The sequence below is a fragment of the Ranitomeya imitator genome, chromosome 1 (assembly GCF_032444005.1).
Source record: "Ranitomeya imitator isolate aRanImi1 chromosome 1, aRanImi1.pri, whole genome shotgun sequence".
Lineage (NCBI taxonomy): Eukaryota > Metazoa > Chordata > Amphibia > Anura > Dendrobatidae > Ranitomeya > Ranitomeya imitator.
In genome coordinates, this window is record NC_091282.1 from 1098180046 (window position 1) to 1098206395 (window position 26350).

At 40.6% G+C, this 26350-nt stretch overlaps 1 protein-coding gene across 3 annotated transcripts in view; it reads left to right on the forward strand.

Moving 5' to 3' along the window:
- The window catches only part of TENM3 (teneurin transmembrane protein 3), a 736855-nt gene that overhangs the window by 559583 nt on the left and 150922 nt on the right, over nucleotides 1-26350 (forward strand). For 2 of the 3 annotated variants that reach the window (XM_069744269.1, XM_069744270.1), the window contains one exon: nucleotides 16356-16605. In XM_069744269.1, the coding sequence (XP_069600370.1) occupies nucleotides 16356-16605 (250 nt within the window). Of the gene's footprint in view, nucleotides 1-16355; nucleotides 16606-19223; nucleotides 19245-26350 lie in introns of all 3 variants that reach the window. The other variant, XM_069744268.1, reaches the window with a different exon arrangement.

Consider the following 26350-nt stretch of genomic DNA (forward strand, 5'->3'; position numbering starts at 1 on the left):
TCTTGGCGCCCAATTCATCAAAGATTTTGCGCCAAAAAATGTTGTTAAAGCTTTGAAAAGTCATAAAATTCTGTTGCAATTAAGAGATACGACAAAAGTTTGCAACACAGCTCATCCAATTGATGACGATACTTTACCCAGAAATATTACTGCAGTCATATTTTTGGTGTGGCCACGGAGGCCCACACCACTCATCAGAGGCTCCACATTCATGAATCAGGAGTGTCTAATGCCACCACTCTCCCTGATCAAGAACAGCAAGAAAATTGTAGGTCTTGATTAATTGGGGTCTTATTATTTAAGTAATAGATTTAAAGTGGTGGTTCCCTACTAGAACAACCTTTTCTTAAATGCTGTAGCCCCCCCCATGTAAAATACAAAAACTCCTTATATTCACACAGTTCCAGTAATGTCGACAACTGGTCTCCCAGTGCTCACATGACATGGTTATGCCATGTAAACGCTGCAGCCAATCTGCAGCCACTGATGAATTACTTCACATACACTTTAATCACACGTCTGAAGGCAGTTTGAGCAACGCAACCAACCAATCAGCGGCAGCTAATAAAATGTAGCGCTCTGTGGCATAACAATGTCATATAAGGACTGAGAGGTTGGGTGTTGATGTAGCTAGAGTGCTGCCTGTCCGGAAGGTGAGACTAAGCATTTTTTTTTTCATTTTACGTGGGCATCAATGCCATTGAGGAAGGAGCTGTTAAAGTGATGAACACTCCCTTTAATATTTTTGGGATGGTGATATTGTAAATTATAGTGGTTTGTGCGCGAAGGTTAATCCCTAACTTGTTATTGCAGACTAGCGGTGCTCTGTCTGGTTCACCTGGCAATCTATTTATTCTTGTAGTTTGTCACTACAATTTTTTTTATTTATTTTGAGATATTTTCTCTTTTATTGAATTTACAGTTCTATTGATGCAACTATTTGGCCATATTATTCGGGTACTGTTTGATTTAGTTACATGCAGTATCAATGCATTATTTGGACACCATATAGAGCTGAAGTCCTCTTTCTCTCTGAAGAGTCTCTTTGCAGACACCATATGGTGTAACTTAGTGGGTGCCAATAAGGCACACAGTGCTCCATCCAACCTATGAATGGTCATGAAGTTAGGTCACTTCACAATATATATCTCTATTGGTTTACAAACCTCAATGAAAGATATTTTTTACCTATCCACAGAATTGATGATGAATTACGGATCGATGTGAAGTCAAACCGATGGGACTCCATTAATGACTTGACTGGTCCAGTCCCCTGTTTTCGCCTTACTGCCTTACCGTGGTCATGATTGAATGGTTGCACATGCAAGCCGCTGCTTAATTGATTGTCTAAGAGAATGATGGAGATAGCTTAGTACAGATCTCAACTCCCATAATGAATAGAGCGGCAGCACTCGTGTGCAACCATGACGCTCCATTCAATCACAACCATGCCGAACGGCCAGAGACTGAGCCAGGTTAGATGTAACCCCCAAAATCAGTGCCCATCATCTTTAAGTAGTGAGTATTCTATGAAGTCTTAATTAGTTTAATTAATATACTGTTCTGGGTAGCATAATAAATAACTTAGTAGTCCTATTATTATTTCCCTTCATCTTTTACGGTATCTGTACCATATGTTGCGTTCATGAAGCTGAGCACCAATAAAATAAATTAGACAGACTCCTGTGTAGGAAGCTCCTAAAATTCTCCTGTCTGAGCTTCGGTCTTTATCATTATTGCAATGGCTGACATGCATGACCATATCTGAAGTCTGTCTTGTACAGCTACAGTGGGGCAAAAAAGTATTTAGTCAGTCAGCAATAGTGCAAGTTCCACCACTTAAAAAGATGAGAGGCGTCTGTAATTTACATCATAGGTAGACCTCAACTATGGGAGACAAACTGAGAAAAAAAAATCCAGAAAATCACATTGTCTGTTTTTTTAACATTTTATTTGCATATTATGGTGGAAAATAAGTATTTGGTCAGAAACAAACAATCAAGATTTCTGGCTCTCACAGACCTGTAACTTCTTCTTTAAGAGTCTCCTCTTTCCTCCACTCATTACCTGTAGTAATGGCACCTGTTTAAACTTGTTATCAGTATAAAAAGACACCTGTGCACACCCTCAAACAGTCTGACTCCAAACTCCACTATGGTGAAGACCAAAGAGCTGTCAAAGGACACCAGAAACAAAATTGTAGCCCTGCACCAGGCTGGGAAGACTGAATCTGCAATAGCCAACCAGCTTGGAGTGAAGAAATCAACAGTGGGAGCAATAATTAGAAAATGGAAGACATACAAGACCACTGATAATCTCCCTCGATCTGGGGCTCCACGCAAAATCCCACCCCGTGGGGTCAGAATGATCACAAGAACGGTGAGCAAAAATCCCAGAACCACGCGGGGGGACCTAGTGAATGAACTGCAGAGAGCTGGGACCAATGTAACAAGGCCTACCATAAGTAACACACTACGCCACCATGGACTCAGATCCTGCAGTGCCAGACGTGTCCCACTGCTTAAGCCAGTACATGTCTGGGCCCGTCTGAAGTTTGCTAGAGAGCATTTGGATGATCCAGAGGAGTTTTGGGAGAATGTCCTATGGTCTGATGAAACCAAACTGGAACTGTTTGGTAGAAACACAACTTGTCGTGTTTGGAGGAAAAAGAATACTGAGTTGCATCCATCAAACACCATACCTACTGTAAAGCATGGTGGTGGAAACATCATGCTTTTGTTTCTCTGCAAAGGGGCCAGGACGACTGATCCGGGTACATGAAAGAATGAATGGGGCCATGTATCGTGAGATTTTGAGTGCAAACCTCCTTCCATCAGCAAGGGCATTGAAGATGAAACGTGGCTGGGTCTTTCAACATGACAATGATCCAAAGCACACCGCCAGGGCAACGAAGGAGTGGCTTTGTAAGAAGCATTTCAAGGTCCTGGAGTGGCCTAACCAGTCTCCAGATCTCAACCCTATAGAAAACCTTTGGAGGGAGTTGAAAGTCCATGTTGCCAAGCGAAAAGCCAAAAACATCACTGCTCTAGAGGAGATCTGCATGGAGGAATGGGCCAACATACCAACAACAGTGTGTGGCAACCTTGTGAAGACTTACAGAAAATGTTTGACCTCTGTCATTGCCAACAAAGGATATATTACAAAGTATTGAGATGAAATTTTGTTTCTGACCAAATACTTATTTTCCACCATAATATGCAAATAAAATGTTAAAAAAACAGACAATGTGATTTTCTGGATTTTTTTTCTCAGTTTGTCTCCCATAGTTGAGGTCTACCTATGATGTAAATTACAGACGCCTCTCATCTTTTTAAGTGGTGGAACTTGCACTATTGCTGACTGACTAAATACTTTTTTGCCCCACTGTATGTAATATAATGTCCACAAGTTACTGAGCACATACTATACCACATACACACATACTTGCAAAACTTTTGAGAAGCTACATCGGGGAAATACCCAGGACAGTAACAAAAAGTGGTGCAAATTTTCCCCTCTAATTTATATCAGATAGGCCCCAATATACCACAATAATATTATTTATTTACAGCAAAATCCATTACAGAAGTTTCAGTCTTGGATTTCTGCCATGGATGTACAGTTTCAAGAGCCGGGGGTCCACATCCATGCAGTGGGGTTAATCCACATGTGGCTATCTACCGAGAGTTCTAGGTGGAATCCATGTGGAAACTGCTTTAATAAGTGACATCTCACATATTGATGTGGTTTTCAAATATGTAGGGGAAATTTAGAGGCAAAAAAATCATTAGAAACAATGGGAGGCGGTTGGGAGAGTGCACAAGACTATGGGCGTGGAACAAGCATTGACCTCAACGTGAAAAACTGCAGCACAATGTTAGATAATGTATGAAGTAAATTCCTACCAGTTATGAAGCCCTTTCCCAAAAGTATACTATACCTGCATATGTGTCACAGAGAGGTTGTTACTCAGGGATGCCGTATGAAACCACTGAGATATAATCCATCAAATATTGAATTGTAACACCTTGAGCAGGCACCATATAGCAGCACACGGAGGGCCTAATTCACTATTGAATTACCACATATTTTTGTTTCGTTTTTAGTGTTCTCTGCTTGTTGTTCATTTGCACTGTCTATTTTATATGTGTTTGCCTTAGGTTTTTATGTTACCGGTGCCGACCACTCCTGCTGGAAATTCAACAGAGCAGTTCTTCTTCTTCTGGGCTGCTCTGTTGACAGTTTGTGATTGGCGACGTCATGCTGATTGACAGCCAGCTTCCTACAGTTAGGCAATGGATGCTGGCTGTCAATCAGCATGACATCGGCAGTCACGCTCCATCAACAGAGGAGAGCAGAAGAGAAGCTGTTGCTTTGTCGACATGACATTAGCTTAAGCCGAAAAATCTCCAGTAGGAGTGGTCTGTGACCACTCTGAGCTGGCAGAGATCAGCGGCGAACAGGTAGTTAACAATTACCTGCCTGTTAGTGCTTAGGATATCCCCTTTAAGAACCGTATGTATAAGATCTAACAGCAAAATTCAAATAGTGTCATCAAAAGTTAAAAAAATAATAATTTGCTTCAAACAGCAGAAAACAGAGTGCTATGAAACTAGATATATTTATTTTTGAGTATGAGCAATGGGAAATAGCATTTCTTAAAAGCTGCAATAACACATAATGGGCCTAAGTGGAATGAGGAATACGCCGGTGCTTGCCGCAATAATGGATATGCATATGAATAGTAAAATATCATCCTGTCTTATGCCACAAGGTGAACCAATCTCCCAGCTTTAAATTATATCGAGCATCGCTCCCTGACAACTGGCGACTTTTCAAAGTGACGCGTGTCTAATTGAATAAACGAAGTGGTTACTTGTAATGACAAGGTGGATGAGCCTGTGAAATGTGTTTCAGGGAGGAGTGCAGATACTGACAGGTGTTTGTGCCGGCACCCTGATACACGGTCATAAATATTCCTCTGCTCGTCTCCCGGCCGGCGATACTAGAGGAGAAAGCTGAAGGACCTATTTCTCTAGCTAATGACAGGATAAATCATACGCAATAGTGCAGATAGCCGGCTTGGAGGACCTCTCTGATGAAAATTATAAACGCCTCGTTTCCAGGGGGGGGGAAATGTCGCCTGGTGATTGTTGCAAAAGATGTAATCATGAAAGAAACACGGGGGATTTTTGATCAATTCCTAATCAGGACAGCATTGTAATAGAATATTGTTTATGAGATATTATCTCCCATTTACATATGTTCGCTCTTCTGTGTTCGGAGTTTAGCCACTCGGTTCTCGCTGTAGTTTATAATGGCAGTTACAACAAAGAAGCTGCTCTATTTATTCAGAGGGGTTTTAAGAGCTTTGAAGAGCATTTCTCTCGAGTTTCCTTTGTGTTTCCTTTTCGTTTTCTTTTTTTTTTTTTTACCAGACTGATCGTTTTAACAGCATCCCCAGAAAGAAAAAAAATAGCGTAACCATTATCCCCCGGTTCTGCCTTTGAAACTTGTATCCACAATCAATATAACATGTCTAGGTACAAAGTGCAAACTGACATGCGGTTTACATGGATTATAACAAATGGAGATTTATTGTGACACATGCATATAGAAAATAATAGCTGACCATTTTATAACCAGAACCAAAATGTGCTCATTGATCTGTGCTCAATGAAGGACAATGGTAATGGATAACCATGTCTAGGTTTTATCACTGTCCTAAGTAAGAAAAATTCACCATCAGGCATATGCTGTGTTTGTTAATTTCCATAAGGACTTTTACGTTCTTGCAGTCTCAGCATTTCATATGTAAAATGACTGGGATCTTTCATCACTATTAGCTATTTATAGTGCTGCATGTCATTATTGGGATTTGTTTACTTGGTCGCAGTGACTCGCTTATTGCATATTAATGTAAGGATAACCCTTAATACACTTAGGTGAAGTTTGTTAATAATATAACAAATGCATAACATGAAAAAGTCACGTTTCTTAATGTGTGATGATGTGAAATGTAACAAAAAAAAGTTAGTATTATTATTATTATTTATTGTTATAGCGCCATTTATTCCATGGCGCTTTACATGTGAGGAGGGGTATACATAATAAAAACAAGTACAATAATCTTAAACAATACATGTCATAACTGGTACAGGAGGAGAGAGGACCCTGCCCGCGAAGGCTCACAATCTACAAGGAATGGGTGAGGATACAGTAGGTGAGGATAGAGCTGGTCATGCAGCGGTTTGGTCGATCGTGGTTACTGCAGGTTATAGGCTTGCCGAAAGAGGTAGGTCTTCAGGTTCTTTCTGAAGGTTTCGATGGTAGGTGAGAGTTTGATATGTTGGGGTAGAGAGTTCCAGAGTAGGGGTGATACGCAAGAGAAATCTTGTATACGATTGTGGGAAGAGGAGATAAGAGGGGAGTAGAGAAGGAGATCTTGTGAGGATCGGAGGTTGCGTGTAGGTAAGTACTGGGAGACAGTTTGTGGATGGCTTTGTACGTCATGGTTAGGGTTTTGTACTGGAGTCTCTAGGCAATGGGGAGCCAGTGAAGGGATTGACAGAGGGGAGAAGCTGGGGAATAGCGGGAAGACAGGTGGATTAGTCGGGCAGCAGAGTTTAGAATAGATTGGAGGGGTGCGAGAGTGTTAGAGGGGAGGCCACAGATCAGGAGATTGCAGTAGTCAAGGCGAGAGATGATGAGGGCATGGACTAGGGTGTTTGCAGATTCTTGGTTGAGGAATGAACGGATTCATGAAATATTTTTGAGTTGAAATCGGCAGGAAGTGGAAAGGGCTTGGATATGTGGTTTGAAGGAGAGATCAGCATCAAGGATTACCTCGAGGTAATACTATTTTATTATTATTACTATTTATTATTATAGCGCCATTTATTCCATGGCGCTTTACATTTTATAAAAACATTTTGTGCCTCTTAGAGTTTGAAGTAGTTGTCCACTTCTTGGACAGTTCGTTCTTAAATACAAGAGTGCCCAACGTAAAAAAAAAAAACATATACTCATTAAAAATAAAAACATATACTCACCACCCAGACTGGTGATGTTCCTGCGATGTCAACACTGTGCTTGCCGAAACAGTTTTATCTGAAAGAAGTAAGATCGTTGGAGCACTTTGCTCTTCAAGGATTCATAGGTTTTAAGGTTGAAGGTAGATTTAAGTCCATCAAGCTCAACCTACAGTCTAGCATAACAGGTTGATCCAGAGGAATGCAAAAACCCATGAGGATTGCTCCATATTCACGGAAAAATTCCTTCCTAATGCCACATAAGGCAATCAGACTAGTTCACTGGATCAACGCCCCATCACAGAATCTAATGCCCATTACCTATAGTGTTCTATTTTTCAAGAGAGGCATCCAGACATTTCTTGAATTTTAGTTTCACTTTTCTATCTTGGTTATTTCAGTCTCTATGCCAAATTATCTATCCTCTCCACCAGCAATCCGCTTCAAATGTAAGTCTGATCATAGATAGAAACCTGAAGAGATTTGTTTTGGATTGTCTACGTGATACATTACGAAATTTGCAATAAAGGAATGCCAAGTTTTTGTATCCATGTGAATGGGGTGGAGCCCTACTTGTGCTCCCATGCAGATGGAGTACCGTGCATCCTTTTATCTACAGTATCTGAGCACTGCAACTCATCAGCAGCCACTGGTAAGATGCAACGCTCATAACAAAGCCTCATGAGCACCAGCAGACACAGTGCCAACCTTGTTGGAAAGTTGTAGGTCCAGGAGGTATTATGTGTTGTTTTTATTTTACATGGGGCTCTATTGCATTTAAGAAAGGAGTAACCTTTTTAAAGCAAATTTATAGTTTTATGTAAGTATTATACAAGAAGCAGATGCTATTTTCAAGTATTTGATACACTGCCAAATTTGCAAGTTTTCCCACCTACAAGGTTTGGAGAGGTCTGTAATCTTTATCTTAGGTACACTTCAACTGAGAGGCAAAATCTAAAAAAAAAAAAAAAAAAAAACAAACCAGAAAATCACATTGTATGATTTTTAAATAAATAAATTGCATTTTATTGCATGAACTAACTATTTGTTCACTGACCAACCGACACAAATTTTGTCTGTCATAGAACTGTTAGTTTTTCTTTAAGAAGCCCTCCTACTCTGCACTCATTATCTGTAATAACTTCACATACTTGAATTCGTTACCTGTATAAAAGACACCTGTCCACACAACCAATTACACTCCAACCTCCCCACCATGGCCAAGACCAAAGAGCTATCTAAGGCCACCAGAGACAAAATTGTAGACCTGCATAATGCTGGGATGGGCTACAGGACTATAGGCACGCAGCTAGGTGAGAAGGCAGCAACTGTTGGCACAATTATTATTAGGAAATGGAAGAAACACAAGATGAGTCAATCTTCTTTGGTCTGGGGCTCCATACGTGATCTCAACTCAAGGGGTAAGGATGATTCTTAGAAAGGTCAGGAACCAACCCAGAACTACACGAGAGGATGTGGTGAATGACCTGAAGAGTGCTGGGACCACAGTCTCAAACATTAGTAACACATTACACAGTCATGTAGTAAAATCCTCCAGGGCAACCAAGGTCCCCCTGCTCACATCAGCACATGTCCAGTCTCGTTTAAAGTTAACCAGTGACCACCTGGATGATCCAATGGAGGCATGGGAGAAGGTCATGTTGTCAGATGAGACCAAAATAGAACTTTTCGGTATCAACTCCACTCGCCATGTTTGGAGGGAGGAGAAGATGAGTACAACTCAACAAACACTGTCACAACCATGAAACATGATGGAGGATACATCATACTTTGGGGGTGCTTGTCTGCACAGGGGTCAAGATGACTGTGCCGTATTGAAGGGAGGATGGATAGAATGTTAGAGTTGGAAGGGACCTCAAGGGTCATCATGTCCAACCCTCTGCTCAATGCAGGATTCCCTAAACCATCTCTGACAGATGTGTTTCCAGCCTCGGTTTGAAGACTTCCATTGAAGTACAACTCACCACCTCTCATGGCAGCCTGTTCCACTCATTGATCACCCTAACTGTGAAAAAGATTTTTCTAATATCTAATCTGTATCTTCCCACTTTCCGCTTCACTGCATTGCTTCTTGTGTTTCCATGTGCAAATGAGAATAATGATGATCTCTCTATACTGTGACATCCCTTCAGATATTTGCAGACAGCTCCACTTAGCCTTAACCATCCTGGTAGCTCTTCTCTGAACTTGCTCCAGTTTTTCAATTTCAGCCAGTTATGAATCCACCTAACCATAGCCTTGTCAATCCTATATTTGGTCATTTTTTTCAGTAAGGATAGTATGAGATCCTTTATCAAATGCTTTGCTGAAGTCGAGATACATTAAATCTACTGCATATCCTGATCCACCCAGTTAGTGATTCCATCATTGAAGGAAATTAGGTTAGTCTGGCATGACTTGTTTGCTATAAACCCATGCTAGCTCTGGTTAATTACTTTATTCTTATCTACGTACTTACATACATGCTGTTTAATAGTTTGTTCAAATATATTTCCTGGTATAGGCTCACTGGTCTGTAATTTCCTGGGCCGTCTCCTTTCCTTTTTTGAAGTTCGGGGCAACATTTGCCCTTCTCTAATCTTCTGGGACTTTCCTGTTTTCCAAGTTTTTAAAAAAATTCTGGCTAGTGGTTCTGCAATTTCCTATGCTAACTCTTTCAGCACCCTAGAATGTAATTCCTCTGGACCAAGATATTTAAATTAATTTAAATTAACTAAGTGTTCCCTCACCAGCTTTGTTCATGGATGGTGTGGATAGTTTTATTCCTTTGGTGGCACCGTGAAGATTAGTTGATATTACAATTCCTTTCCTAGGGGAACACAGATGCAAAATAAGAATTTAAAAGTTCAGCCTTCTCAACATTGTTTTTGACCACTTCATCCTTTTCTCCTGTAAAATCATATAGCATTATTGACTTTTCTTTTGCTTTTCTTGTGCTGGAATGGCCTAGCCAGTCTCCAGACCTGAACCCAATAGAAAATCCTTGAGGAGAGGTGAAGCTCAATATTGCCCAGTGACAACCCCGAAACTGCAAAGCTGCAAAGATCTAGAGAAGATTTGCATTGAGGAGTGGGCAAAAAATCCCTGCTGCAGTGTGTGCAAACTTGGTCAAGGACTACAGGAAATGTGTGACCTCTGTAATTGCAAAGGTTTTTGTACCAACTATTAAGTTCTGTATTTCTATTGTATCAAATACTTATTTCTTGCAATAAAATGCAAATTAATTATGTAGAAATACAATGTGTTTTTCTGGATTTTTTTTACGTTTCTGTCTCTCACAGTTGAAGTGTACCTACGCTAAAAATTACAGACCTCTCCATTTTCTGTAGGTGGGAAAACTTGCAAAAACAACAGTGTATCAATTACTTATTTTCCACACTCTATATGTTGCATATTATTCCATTTTTTTTTAACGTGACTTTGTCATGAATATTTTTCTGCCCCATCTAAAAGCAACATAAAGCAGGGGAAGAGATGAAACTTTGCATGGGATAATTTAAACTCATTTTCTCACTATCTGACTTTGGAGTGCTGCCCACATTTTTTGGATTTAGATAGATAGGTAAATAGGAATATAGATATATACGAGTAGATAGATACAGTTGAAACTGGAAGTTTACATACACTATATAAAAAGACATATGCATGTTTTTCTCAATATCTAACATGAAATCAGAATAAATCTTTCCCGTTTTAGTTTAATTAGTATTACCATAATTATTGTTTGCCAAATGCCAGAATATGGAGAGAGAGAGAGAATATTTTAAGATTACTATGCCTTTAAACAATTCTGGACTGCCCTTATGATGATATCATGTGTTAGGAAGCTTCTGATGTTTTTTGGCAATATCTGAGTTAATTAGAGACACACCTGTGGATGTATTTTAATGCACACCTGAAACACACTGCTTCTTTGTGTAGTATCATGGGAAAGTCTAGAGAAATCAGCCAAGATATCAGGAAGAGAATTGTGGACTTGCACAAGTCTGACTCATCCTTGGGTAAAATGTGCTGAAAGACCACTCTGCCAGGAAGAAGCCATTACTTCAAAAGAAGCATAAAAAAGTCTGATTAATGTTTGCAAATGCACACAGGAACAAAGACCTTCATTTTTGGAGAGATGTTCCGTGGCCTGATGAAACTAAAATGTAACTTTTTGGGCATAATGACCATCATTACATTTGGAGGAAAAAAGGAGAAGCTTGGAAGCCTAAGAACACCATCCCAAATGTGAAACACGGGGGTGGCAGCATCATGTTGTGGGGTTGTTTTTCTGCAGGAGGGACTGGTGAACTAGACAAAATAGATGGCATCATGAGAAAAGAACATTATGTGGCAATAATGAAACAACATCTCAAGACATCAGCCTGGAAGATAAGGTGGAAATGGGTCTTCCAAATGGACAATGACCCAGAGCATACTGCCAAAATGGTAACAAAGTGGCTTAAGGATAACAAAGTCAATGTTTTGGAGTGGCCATCGCAAAGCCCTGATCTGATATCTATTGAAAATTTATGGTCAAAACTGAAAAGTCAGGTGTGAGCAAGGCGACCTACAAACCTGGATCAGTTACATCAGTATTGTCAGGAGGAATGGGCCCAAATTTCGTCCAGCTTTTGTGAGAAACTTGTGGAAGGATATCCCAAACGTTTGACCCAAGTCATTCAGTTTAAGGGCAATGGTACCAAATACTAATGAAATGTATAGAAACTTTTGACTTTTCAGTAAGTAATAGGAATGCCTTAAAACATCATTATTCTGGCATTTGGCAAATATTAATATTTATGGTAATCCTAATTGACTAGACAGACAGATAGATAGATAGATAGATAGATAGATAGATAGATAGATAAAACCTGCATACAAAATAATACAATGTTCATAATTAGATTTTTTTGCACTATGTGACCTTTGATTGGGTTATCACCCTTTTGATTCTTCTCTTTACTTTCCTGTCAAATGAATATCACAACCAGACAATACCTATTTAAATGTATGAGAGTACGAACAGCTGAGCCTTCAGCCTCCACATCAAATGTGAAGGGTGTGGAGAATACAAAGGGAAGATGTATCTTGGCAATTTAATGGTGTACGCCGTAGAGGTACAAAAAGCCATAGAGACAATGCTGCTCGTTTTGCCATGCTATATGTACCATTATAGAAACCACTTTATAGTATATTATTGCAATGTATCCGTATCTTTTACCGTGAACGTCCACTAATGATGTAGGAAAACTTTAATTAACGCTCAGACAATGTTGTGAGATAAAGAACCAGGCAATGTACGATTGACATGGAGTGGAACAATGTGGCTGTTGGAGGCTTTGATCGACATGTTTCGTCAACTTAGAGAATTATTCTCTGAGGTGTAATAAGAAAACAGAACATTTCTCTCTCTAACCTTGTTTCAAGACTTATGATTTCTGATGTTTGTTGTAATTAAGATGTGTATTGATTCTGAAACGGTAACACAATAGGAAAAATAGAATGAGTACATTACATTGTTGTGTATTGGTGAGTTCCTGCAAATCAATATCCTGCCACAGATCACCTTCATACCGTAAGGAGAGGGTAAATAAATGGAAAGTCATTTATGGATCAGTCTCAGAAAAACTAACGCACAGAAGCTGAAGATGCCCTAATCACAATTGGGAATTTTCTGAAAAGCTTTTTCTTTTTTTACACCACAAATAAAGAAATTGAAGCACAAATGGAACAAGTAAAAATGAAAAATTAGTCCTTTGAATTGGATGACGTGATGTATGGTATCTCTCTCAATCTGGATATATACAGTGGGGCAAAAAAGTATTTAGTCAGTCAGCAATAGTGCAAGTTCCACCACTTAAAAAGATGAGAGGAGTCTGTAATTTACATCATAGGTAGACCTCAACTATGGGAGACAAACTGAGAAAAAAAAATCCAGAAAATCACATTGTCTGTTTTTTTAACATTTTATTTGCATATTATGGTGGAAAATAAGTATTTGGTCAGAAACAAAATTTCATCTCAATACTTTGTAATATATCCTTTGTTGGCAATGACAGAGGTCAAACGTTTTCTGTAAGTCTTCACAAGGTTGCCACACACTGTTGTTGGTATGTTGGCCCATTCCTCCATGCAGATCTCCTCTAGAGCAGTGATGTTTTTGGCTTTTCGCTTGGCAACACGGACTTTCAACTCCCTCCAAAGGTTTTCTATAGGGTTGAGATCTGGAGACTGGCTAGGCCACTCCAGGACCTTGAAATGCTTCTTACGAAGCCACGCCTTGGTTGCCCTGGCGGTGTGCTTTGGATCATTGTCATGTTGAAAGACCCAGCCACGTTTCATCTTCAATGCCCTTGCTGATGGAAGGAGGTTTGCACTCAAAATCTCACGATACATGGCCCCATTCATTCTTTCATGTACCCGGATCAGTCGTCCTGGCCCCTTTGCAGAGAAACAGCCCCAAAGCATGATGTTTCCACCACCATGCTTTACAGTAGGTATGGCGTTTGATGGATGCAACTCAGTATTCTTTTTCCTCCAAACACGACAAGTTGTGTTTCTACCAAACAGTTCCAGTTTGGTTTCATCAGACCATAGGACATTCTCCCAAAACTCCTCTGGATCATCCAAATGCTCTCTAGCAAACTTCAGATGGGCCCGGACATGTACTGGCTTAAGCAGTGGGACACGTCTGGCACTGCAGGATCTGAGTCCATGGTGGCGTAGTGTGTTACTTATTGTAGGCCTTGTTACTTTGGTCCCAGCTCTCTGCAGTTCATTCACTAGGTCCCCCCGCGTGGTTCTGGGATTTTTGCTCACCGTTCTTGTGATCATTCTGACCCCACGGGGTGGGATTTTGCGTGGAGCCCCAGATCGAGGGAGATTATCAGTGGTCTTGTATGTCTTCCATTTTCTAATTATTGCTCCCACTGTTGATTTCTTCACTCCAAGCTGGTTGGCTATTGCAGATTCAGTCTTCCCAGCCTGGTGCAGGGCTGCAATTTTGTTTCTGGTGTCCTTTGACAGCTCTTTGGTCTTCACCATAGTGGAGTTTGGAGTCAGACTGTTTGAGGGTGTGCACAGGTGTCTTTTTATACTGATAACAAGTTTAAACAGGTGCCATTACTACAGGTAATGAGTGGAGGAAAGAGGAGACTCTGAAAGAAGAAGTTACAGGTCTGTGAGAGCCAGAAATCTTGATTGTTTGTTTCTGACCAAATACTTATTTTCCACCATAATATGCAAATAAAATGTTAAAAAAAACAGACAATGTGATTTTCTGGATTTTTTTTTCTCAGTTTGTCTCCCATAGTTGAGGTCTACCTATGATGTAATTTACAGACGCCTCTCATCTTTTTAAGTGGTGGAACTTGCACTATTGCTGACTGACTAAATACTTTTTTGCCCCACTGTATATACAGTATGTGTGTGTATAGCGAGTAGGTGCATAAATTACCTCTACTTTACATAACACTTTAAAAAGCTACTTCTGCTTTGCACAATGCTTTAAATCTAGGCATCTTTTTTTCTACAAAGTGCCATTTTCTATAGATGTACAGTACCAATATTGAAAACTACATTTGTTGTAACAGCACTTTATCATTACAAGTGCTTTTAACAAAGCAGTGGATGACTATAAGATGCTTTTGGAAAAAGTTACCGACTTTTAACTGCTCATTTACTATTCCTTGCATGAGGATTGCAAAATAATTGCTTGTAGTATATGTTGATAGAAAGGTATTACTACTAGTTAATCTGAAAATGCTGCTGAATCACTGCGACAATTATGGATTTTCAAATCTAACGCATCATCCTAAAAATCTGTGCTTGTTAATGGTGGAAAACGCAAGACTTTCTTACCAGGAGACCGATGTGTAGGTAGAAAAACACACAGTAGTCACAGGTAGATCGAGGGATGCATGCATTAGATTCCCCCTCTTACTTAACAAAATTGCTAGTTATCTTCTATAAGGAACATTTGGGCAAGACAACATGTAGCCAAGCAATCCCCATGGATTAGGCTAAGGCTACTTTCACACTAGTGTCGGATTCGGGCCGTCGCATTGCGTCGGGCCGAGATTCCGATGCTAGCGTTTGATGCGCCACACAACAGGTGCAGCGCATGCATTTCTCCGGCGCATCCGCTGACCCATTGTGAGGTGCGGAGAGGTGGGGGCGGAGTTCCGGCCGCGCATGTGCGGTCGGAAAAAGCGGTCCGTCGGCAGCAAAAAATGTTACATTTAACGTTTTTTGCTCCCGGCGGTCCGCCACAACACGGTGCAACCGTCGGTAATGTTACTCTATGGGGCAAAAACGCATCCTGCAAACAACTTTGCAGGATGCGTTTTTTCCCTTAAACGACGCATTGCGACGTATTCACAAAAACGCCAGAGTGAAAGTAGCCTAACGTTGACTGAACCCTCCATTACCAGCGAGTTCTGCTGACAGTCTAATGTGTATGAGGACTAGTCCTGACTCTACCTCAACAGATGATGTTTCAGACTGACGATCTTTTTGTTCTTTAAGAGTAAGCCGCCACCTCCGGAAATGTCTAGTAGCTGCTCTCTAAAATTACGTACAGGAGCACTCCACAGATTAAAGGCTCCTGTGTATGGGATAGTCAGGCGAGGTGGCTGCTAGCCAAACAATCAGCTGAACTACTCTTTGGTTGTCAGCTTTCTACTCTGTATTTAGGGCTTAAGGCTAATCTCCAAGGCCATTATTACATGACTAGGGGATAGCAAACATTAGACAATTATTGGATATGTGCTGCCCACTTTAGGACTCATAAAAATGGACAATATAGAACCGGAAAACCTCTGAGCTTGATTTGGCACCAGAAGTAGTGTACTCATCTGTATATTACCCCCATATTCCTCCTTATTTAATCTTCATACACCATATATTTTCATAATCTCGTGCTACACGGCTGATTCACATGACAGTACGCACAGTTTGACACTTGCATATTGTAGTGCCCCCACTTGTCGTATGTGACTTCTTAGTATTAAGTTTGTTAACCATTTAATTCTTTCATGTTTGATGGTGATAGAAACCCCTGGTTCCTATAATTTATGCTATCGCAGCGATGTAATTTTACTAATTTTGTAAAATTGACTCTTTGTAGAACAAGTTTTATTACCCTTTTCTATGCAATGTATGATTTACAGGCAAGACAGGCAGCAGTAGATATCATGCAATTTGATTAAACATAGTTAGAAAGCAGAACATTTGATTATTTCATGGTTATTGACTTGTGAATTACTTTGGTTCTTATTGGTATTTCTTATTATATTATTTTAATTTGTTTGTTTACAGGTATCCTTTACAAAGGCAATGGAGAAAACCAGTTCATATCTGAGCAGCCACCTGTAATTAGCTGTATGATGGGCAATGGCCGAAGACGTAGCATCTCATGTCCGAGTTGCAATGGCCAGGCTGATGGCAACAAACTTCTTGCCCCTGTGGCATTAGCCTGTGGAATAGATGGAAGTTTATATGTGGGAGATTTCAACTTTATCCGCCGAATTTTCCCATCGGGGAATGTAACAAGTGTATTGGAGCTGAGGTACGTTACGCTCTGTACATTTTTTATTGCGCATAATGTTTCCAATATGATGAAAATGAATAACAAAATGAAGTAGACATGTAAAATAAAATAGCCTCTATAATTGCAGTAGACTACACTTGAAAAAATGAGCTGGCTTGTCATTATGTGTAATGTTTCGGCAATATATTCCAACAAGTCTATATTATTGGTACACTACAGTCAGCCTCTCCTCAGCCTGAAATGAGTAACATTGATTAAATGGATTATGCTAAGAAATCAGTCATGAAAAATCTGTATTAATGCAGTGTACTGATAAATAATGAGCAGTGCACTGAATATCCTGTTTCTTGGTTTTTGGTGGTGGCGCATGGAAGCTTTGATGATTTAAGGGGTGTCACTTTATCTTTACCAAATGTGCTTAGGAGATGATTTTGTGGCATTGTAAAGGGTTGCCCACTACTCTGATAACCTCTTCTCCATACTCATGTTTGCGCCTTGTAAAATAACACTTATACTCACCTCACCTCCACTCCAGTGTAGTAGGCACTGGTTCTCCCACGACGTATTATATAACATAACACTATAACGTCACATGATCCCGGTGGCCAATCAACTCTGGCTTCACTTTCCCCTCCTATTTAAAAAAAATTAAACATAAGGACAACCCATTTAATAATATATAACTACTGTGTTTAGGGCTTATTTTCAGGGGATGTCTTTTTTTTTCATGAATAACAATCCAAATTTATTCTTGAGTTAAAAAAAATCAACATTTGTTCAAATATAATCATGTCATCACACACACACTGCACATGTAGATATGCACACATCACACATACAGTACATATCAGCCTGTCCCTTTTTCAGTTTCTCTAGACTTCTGCAGTTAAAGGGGTATTCCTATCTCCAAGATCCTATCCCAATGTGTAGTAAGTGTAATAATAATATTATCAAGTGCCTCCAATTAGGAATGTAGTATAATGTTCCTGATTCTCTATGTCTCTTTCCTCATGTGTAGGAATTTCAGGGCCTTATGAATAAATGGTTTCTCACAGACTGCATAGCTCTCAAAATGGCTTGTGATATACTGTAGAAGCAAGCATCTGACCAGCCTCCTCCAGTTGGAGGACACTGCACATAGAAAATCAATTTTTCAATTCAACGAGACTGATGGACTGGTTTAGACACATGCTTCTCCACCTGCAGCAATTTGATGGAGCTGTGCACTCTGTGAGGATGACAGTACTGTCAAGGAGGAGAACCTGGAATACCTATGTATTATTACGTGCCGCAAAATTGTATCCTCAACATATTTATTAGCCTAACGATAAAGTGGCCACGCTCATTAAATATGACATTCAAAGCTGGCTTCTAGGCCTAACTGTTGGTTTCCTGACCTGGAAACCTTATTAGTAGAGATGCAATGTTAATTCCACCCAAAACTGAAAATCCGGTATTTTTGCAATGTGCGTAATCCATGTTTTCAGCTTGAAAGCATTTTCTTAGTTTTTAAAACTATCTAACAAAAAATGGGTCTTGTAACCCATAGCAACCAATCAGAGTGCAGCTTTTATTTGTTAAACAGTTCTAAAAAAAATGGAAGCTGCACTTTTATTGGTTGCTATAGACAACAAGGAAAAAGCAGTAGAGAATCACAGGACAGCGGTCCAGCGGCCATGTCAAGGGGAGCCCTGCACATTGCCTCCTACCTGCCTCCATTTCTTTTGATTAGCTGCCCTTGGTGGGACACACATACAAAATCATACCAGGCCGAATAATCAAAGAGGAACCGGGGATACAGAACAGCAGGAGGCAGTTTGCAGTTTGTCCAGCTACCACAGAATACTGACCTGACCGATGGGCCAGGGCCTTAATAATTTATTTTCTCATATCCAAAAGTCAGTTTTGATAAATTAATCCCAGTAGTGTATCTTATGCACAAAAACTGTATCTGTTGCCCTTTACAACCAATCAGAATTTAGCGGTCATCTTTGAAGAGTGGATTAATAAAGCAGTCAAAATAATGATGAGCTCTGATTGGTTGCGATGTGCAACACTGATACTATTGCTTAGATTTCAGGTAGAGCAAATAAAGGAAATTAATATTTCTAATTAAGCATTGATGAAAACGTAATCACATGTGCATGTTGTGTCTATATTTCTAATAATTTTCACTGATCATATTTTTTCTTTAATTTCTGCTGCCTAGGAGGTAAATAAATGCATTTTTCCCCACATGTAAATGATTATTATCTTTGATTGTTCATTGTAAGAGGATTTCTCATATAAAGACTGCCGCTTGGAATGTATTTTTAGTATTGGGGGTTTACTCTGATCAATGGGGGGGGACGGAAAGCTCTTTTAGTATAACGGAAGCCTGCTCATGTAAGAATTATAGTTTAATAATAGGAAATGAACTTGAGAAATGTTCCAAAAATAACTTCCCTATGACGCATTTGTTACTTTTCCAAAAAGGAATAGTTAAAATCTCATTTGATACAATTTCCAATTTTGTAGCATGCAATTTGGGTTGGGTTACCCATCATCCCCACTCATAGCTCTCCATTACCATCGTGTGCGTCTTTAAACTGCGTTTGATTTACTGTTGCTTTCTTCTCTTTCTTGCTTTCACCCAGAAATAAAGATTTTAGGCACAGGTAAGGACCCAGAATGAGTAACGTGTCCATGATGTCAGTTTTATCCATATAGCATCCATGGTCATGGTTGTCTTGTGCCCCATTGTCTGAGCCAGGCAGAGATGGACCTTCATTTGATAGGAGGTTTTTACATAAAGAAAAACTCAGATGTTCTTATCTAAAGGTCCCAGATATAAATATTACATTATAACATACTGGTTTTATGACCTGTGTTTTGGCTGCGAAACTGGACAGCGACAGGTGCTGCAAAGTGATCAAAGGAAATTTTCTAGCAGGTACAAGAGGATGGGAAGACGTGACTTTGCTCCACATATGTCTCTGCTGAAAGCCTTTGTTACATAGCCCTTGTGGTCTCTGTCTAGCCAGAGATGTGATCCTAACAAGGAAGTTTTTATCAAAGTCTCCCTGAGCGAAGACTGCAGTCAGCACTATAAAAAAAGGTGCGGCGGTACAATGGGGGCCAATTTATTCTCAACCTTAAAGGAAACTCATCATCAGAGGATTCTTTATTTATGTCTAAAACAGGCTCCGTCCGGTAACAGAGAAGGACTTTTTATACATAGTAACTTTCCTATCTCTGTAAATCTATTATTTATTCTCTCAATTTCATTAACTCTTCAATGCCTATTTCTCGGGAGCGCTCCCAGTATATTGTGCTATGTTAATGATATAATCTTGGTTATGTAGATTGCAAAACATTCCTGATGTCATTTTCTGACCACATTGACAAACCGAGGTATTGTTCCATGATATCTGATAACTTATATAGTTCAACCTCTTGGATGTTCAAGTGTTTGCTGTTTTACTTTGCTACTGTATTTGTACAGTAAGCGGTAATAGTCCTACCTGCAATGGCGAGGTAGGCTAAAAGATTATTCAGATAATCGGAAGTAAAGATTCCAAATATGGTATGTGTCAATCCATGCATGTGCTGTGTACATTTACTGTATATATAAATACATTTATATATGTATATATATATATATATATATATATATATATATACACAGTATACAGTAAATATGTGTGTATGTATATAATATATCAGTGGTGTCAAGTTCATTTTCACCACGGGCCACATCAGCATTATGGTTGACTTCAAAGGGCGACTTATAATTGTAAGGGCTCATGCGGATGTCCGTGTAACATAGTTGAGCACGGACTGCAATGCACAGACTGGCCAGGGGCTAAAGAAAGCTGTTGCTGGGTAGTGAGGCTGTAAGACAGCTGTCCCTGGGTAGTAGGGATAAGAGTTGTCCCTAGTCAAAGTAGGGCTAAGAGAGCTGTTCCTGGGAAGTAGGACTAAGTACACTGTCTCTCAGTAGAAGGGCTATGAGAGCTGTCCCTGGGTATTAGAACTAAGAGAGCTGTCCCTGGGTAGTAGAGCTAAGAAAGCTGTCACTGGGTAGTAGGGCTAAGAGAGTTGTCCCTGGGTAGTAGAGCTAGGAGTGCTGTTTCTGGGTTGTAGAACTAAGAGAGCTGTCCCTGGATAGTAGGGCTAAGAGACCTGTCCCTAGGTAGTAGGGCTAAGAGAGCTGTCCCTGGGTAGTAGGACTAAGTACACTGTCTCTCATTAGAAGGGCTATGAGAGCTGTCCCTGGGTATTAGAACTAAGAGAGCTGTCCCTGGGTAGTAGAGCTAAGAAAGCTGTCACTGGGTAGTAGGGCTAAAAGAGCTGTCCCTGGGTAGTAGAGCTAGGAGAGCTGTTCCTGGGTAGTAGAACTAAGAGAGCTGTCCCTGGATAGTAAGGCTAAGAGACCTGTTCCTAGGTAGTAGGGCTAAGAGAGCTGTCCCTGGGTAGTAGAGCTAGGAGAACTGTTCCTGGGTAGTAGAACTAAGAGAGCTGTCACTGGGTAGTAGGGCTAAGAGAGCTGTTCCTGGGAAGTAGGACTAAGTACACTGTCTCTGAGTAGAAGAGCTATGAGAGCTGCCCCTGGGTATTAGAACTAAGAGAGCTGTCCCTGGGTAGTAGAGCTAAGAAATCTGTCACTGGGTAGTAGGGCTAAAAGAGCTGTCCCTGGGTAGTAGAGTTAGGAGAGCTGTTCCTGGGTAGTAGAACTAAGAGAGCTGTCCCTGAATAGTAGGGCTAAGAGACCTGTTCCTAGGTAGTAGGGCTAAGAGAGCTGTCCCTGGGTAGTAGAGCTAGGAGAATTGTTCCTGGGTAGTAGAACTAAGAGAGCTGTCACTGGGTAGTAGGGCTAAGAGAGCTGTTACTAGGTGGTAGGACTAAGAATTCTGTCTCTGAGTGGTAGGGCTAAGAGAGCTGTCCCTGGGTAGTAGGGCTAGGAAGGCTGTTACTGGGCACTAGAGCTAAGAGAGTTGTCACTGAGTAGTAGAGCTAAGAGAGCTGCTCCTGGGTAGTAGAGCTAAGTGAGCTGCCGCTGGGTAGTAGAGCTAAGAGAGCTATTCCTGAATAGTAGGGCTAAGAGTGCTGTGCCTGGGTAGCAGGGCTAAGAGAGCAGTGCCATACCTCAGAGTCCATGATGGACTGCTCCCTATGCTAAGTACTAGCTGCATCTGCTATGATTAAAAAATGGAACCACACAAATGTACTGGCTGACTGCGTTCTTTGTATTCACTTTTGTGATGGCTGACTGCGTTCACTACATTAATTTTTGTGCTGTCTGACTGCATTCATTTTTTATGCTGGCTGACTGATTTCGCTGTGCTATCTTTTTGTGCTGGGTGATTGTGCTCACAGTTTGTGTTGTTGACTGCGATAACTGTGTTGACAGTTTGTGCAGGCCGATTGCGATCACTGTGTTCCTCATTTGTGCGGGCTGACAGATCTCTGTGTTCACCTTTTGTACAGGCTGACTGCGATCACTGTGTTCAACATTTGTGCAGGCCGTGTTCAATCTCTGATTTCATGTTTTTGCAGGCTGACTGCAATCACTGCATTCACCATTTCTGCAGGCTGACTGTGATCACTGTGTTCACAATTTGTGCAGGCTGACTGCGATCTCTATGTTCAGCATTTGTGCTGGCTCACTGAGATCTCTGTGTTTGCCATTTGTGCAGGCTGACTGCGATCACTGTGTTCACTGTCTGTGCAGCCTGACTGATATCACTGCGTTCCTCATTTCTGCAGGCTGACTAAGATCTCTTGTGTTCTTCATTTGCACAGGCCAACTGTGATCTCTGTGTTCCCCGTCTGCAGCCTAACCGAGATCACTGCGTTCATCATTTCTGCAGGCTGACTGATATCACTATATTCACCATTTGGGCAAGCTGGCTGAGATTTCTTTGTTTACCATTTGTGCAGCCTGACTGAGATCTCTGTGTTCAGCATTTGTGCAGGCTGACTGCAATCACTGTGTTCACTGTCTGTGCAGCCTGACTGAGATCACTGCGTTTATCATTTCTGCAGGCTGAGATCTCTGTGTTCACCATGTGTGCAGGCTGACTGAGATCTCTGTGTTCACCATGTGTGCAGGCCGACTGAGATCTCTGTGTTCACCATGTGTGCAGGCTGACTGCGATCACTGTGCTCATCATTTGTGAAGGCTGACTGCGATCTCTGTGTTCACCGTTTGTGCAGCCTGACTGAGATCTCTGTTTTCACCATCTGTACAGCCTGACTGAGATCACTGTGTTCACCGTCTGTGCAGGCTGACTGTGTTCACGGCGTGCACTGTTCGCTCACAAAGATGGCACCTGCTCCTTGTGCTACCTTGGCTGCATCTGCTCAGATTCCAAGATCACATCAGTTACCTGTTTTTTCTGCAGCGCGGATGACAAAGGCCAACGCAAGTTTATGGGTCGGTGAAAAAGCGCACAGCACACTAATGGCAGCTGTATGATGCGCATGTGCTGTATATGTTTAACATAGCAAAGTATAGGAGAAGCTTTCTAATTTAAATCTTTTGTTAACCATACTGGAATAACACTGTTAGTAAACACAGACACACTGATGACACACTGATAGAAAGCACTGATGGTAAACACAGACACACTGATAGAAAACACTGATGGTAAACACAGACACACTGGTGACACACTGATAGAAAACACTGATGGTAAACACAGACACACTGACAGAAAACACTGATGGTAAACACGGATACATTGATGACACACTGATAGAAAACACTGATGGTAAACACAGACACACTGATAGAAAACACTGATAGAAAACACTGATGGTAAACACAGACACACTGATAGAAAACACTGATGGTAAACACAGACACACTGGTGACACACTGATAGAAAACACTGATGGTAAACACAGACACACTGATAGAAAAAACTGATGGTAAACACAGACACCCTGGTGACACACTGATAGAAAACACTGAGGGTAAACACAGATACACTGATAGAAAACACTGATGGTAAACACAAACACACTGATAGAAAACACTGATGGTAAACACAGACTCACTGATGACACACTGATAGAAAACACTGATGGTAAACACAAACACACTGATAGAAAACACTGATGGTAAACACAGACACACTGGTGACACACTGATAGAAAACACTGATGGTAAACACAGACACATTGAGAAAACACTGATGGTAAACACAGACACACTGGTGACACACTGATAGAAAACACTGATAGTAAACACAGACACACTGATGACACACTGATAGAAAACACTGATGGTAAACACAGATACATTGATGACACACTGATAGAAAATACTGATGGTAAACACAGACACACTGATGACACACTGATAGAAAACACTTATGGTAAACACAGACACACTGATAGAAAACACTGATGGTAAACACAGACACACTAACAGAAAACACTGATGGTAAACACAGACACACTGGTGACACACTGATAGAAAACACTGATGGTAAACACAGACACACTGATAGAAAACACTGATGGTAAACACTACCATCAGTGCTTTCTCAGTGTGTCTGTGTTTACCATCAGTCGTTTCTATCAGTGTGTCACCAGTGTGTCTATGTTTACCATCAGTGTTTTCTCAGTGTGTCTAACATAGACACACTGGTGACACACTGATAGAAACGACTGATGGTAAACACAGACACACTGACAAAACACTGATGGTAAACACAGACACACTGGTGACACACTGATAGAAAACACTGAGGGTAAACACAGACACAGTGATAGAAAACACTGATGGTAAACACAGACACACTGAGAAAACACTGATGGTAAACACAGACACACTGGTGACACACTGATAGAAAACAATGATGGTAAACACAGACACACTGATAGAAAACACTGATGGTAAACACAGACAGACTGAGAAAACACTGATGGTAAACACAGACACACTGGTGACACACTGATAGAAAACACTGATGGTAAACACAGACACACTGATAGAAAACACTGATGGTAAACACAGACACACTGAGAAAACACTGATGGTAAACACAGACACACTGGTGACACACTGATAGAAAAGACTGAGGGTAAACACAGACACACTGATAGAAAACACTGAGGGTAAACAGACACACTGAGAAAACACTGATGGTAAACACAGACACACTGGTGACACACTGATAGAAAACACTGATGGTAAACACAGACACACTGATAGAAAACACTGATGGTAAACACAAACACACTGATAACACACTGATAGAAAACACTGATGGTAAAAGCGGATACACTGAAGACACACTGATAGAAAACACTGATGGTAAACACAGACATACTGGTGACACACTGATAGAAAACACTTATGGTAAACACAGACACACTGATAGAAAACACTGATGGTAAACACAGACACACTGGTGACACACTGATAGAAAACAATGATGGTAAACACAGATACACTGGTGACACACTGATAGAAAACACTGATGGTAAACACGGATACACTGATGACACACTGATAGAAAGCACTGATGGTAAACACAGACACACTGGTGACACACTGATAGAAAACACTGATGGTAAACACAGGCACACTGATAGAAAACACTGATGGTAAACACAGACATACTGGTGACACACTGATAGAAAACACTGAGGGTAAACACAGACACACTGATAGAAAACACTGATGGTAAACACAGACACAGTGATAGAAAACACTGATGGTAAACACAGACACACTGAGAAAACACTGATGGTAAACACAGACACACTGGTGACACACTGATAGAAAACACTGATGGTAAACACAGACACACTGAGAAAACACTGATGGTAAACACAGACACACTGGTGACACACTGATAGAAAAGACTGAGGGTAAACACAGACACACTGATAGAAAACACTGATGGTAAACACGGATACACTGATGACACACTGATAGAAAGCACTGATGGTAAACACAGACACACTGGTGACACACTGATAGAAAACACTGATGGTAAACACAGACACACTGATAGAAAACACTGATGGTAAACACAGACACACTGGTGACACACTGATAGAAAACACTGATGGTAAACACAGACACACTGGTGACACACTGATAGAAAACACTGATGGTAAACACAGATACACTGGTGACACACTGATAGAAAACACTGAGGGTAAACACAGACATACTGATAGAAAACACTGATGGTAAACACAGACACAGTGATAGAAAACACTGATGGTAAACACAGACACACTGAGAAAACACTGATGGTAAACACAGACACACTGGTGACACACTGATAGAAAACACTGATGGTAAACACAAGCACACTGGTGACACACTGATAGAAAACACTGATGGTAAACACAGACACACTGATAGAAAACACTGATGGTAAACACAGACACACTGGTGACACACTGATAGAAAACACTGATGGTAAACACAGACACACTGATAGAAAACACTGATGGTAAACACAGACACACTGGTGACACACTGATAGAAAAGACTGAGGGTAAACACAGACACACTGATAGAAAACACTGATGGTAAACAGACACACTGAGAAAACACTGATGGTAAACACAGACACACTGGTGACACACTGATAGAAAACACTGATGGTAAACACAAACACACTGATAACACACTGATAGAAAACACTGATGGTAAAAGCGGATACACTGATGACACACTGATAGAAAACACTGATGATAAACACAGACACACTGAGAAAACACTGATGGTAAACACAGACACACTGGTGAC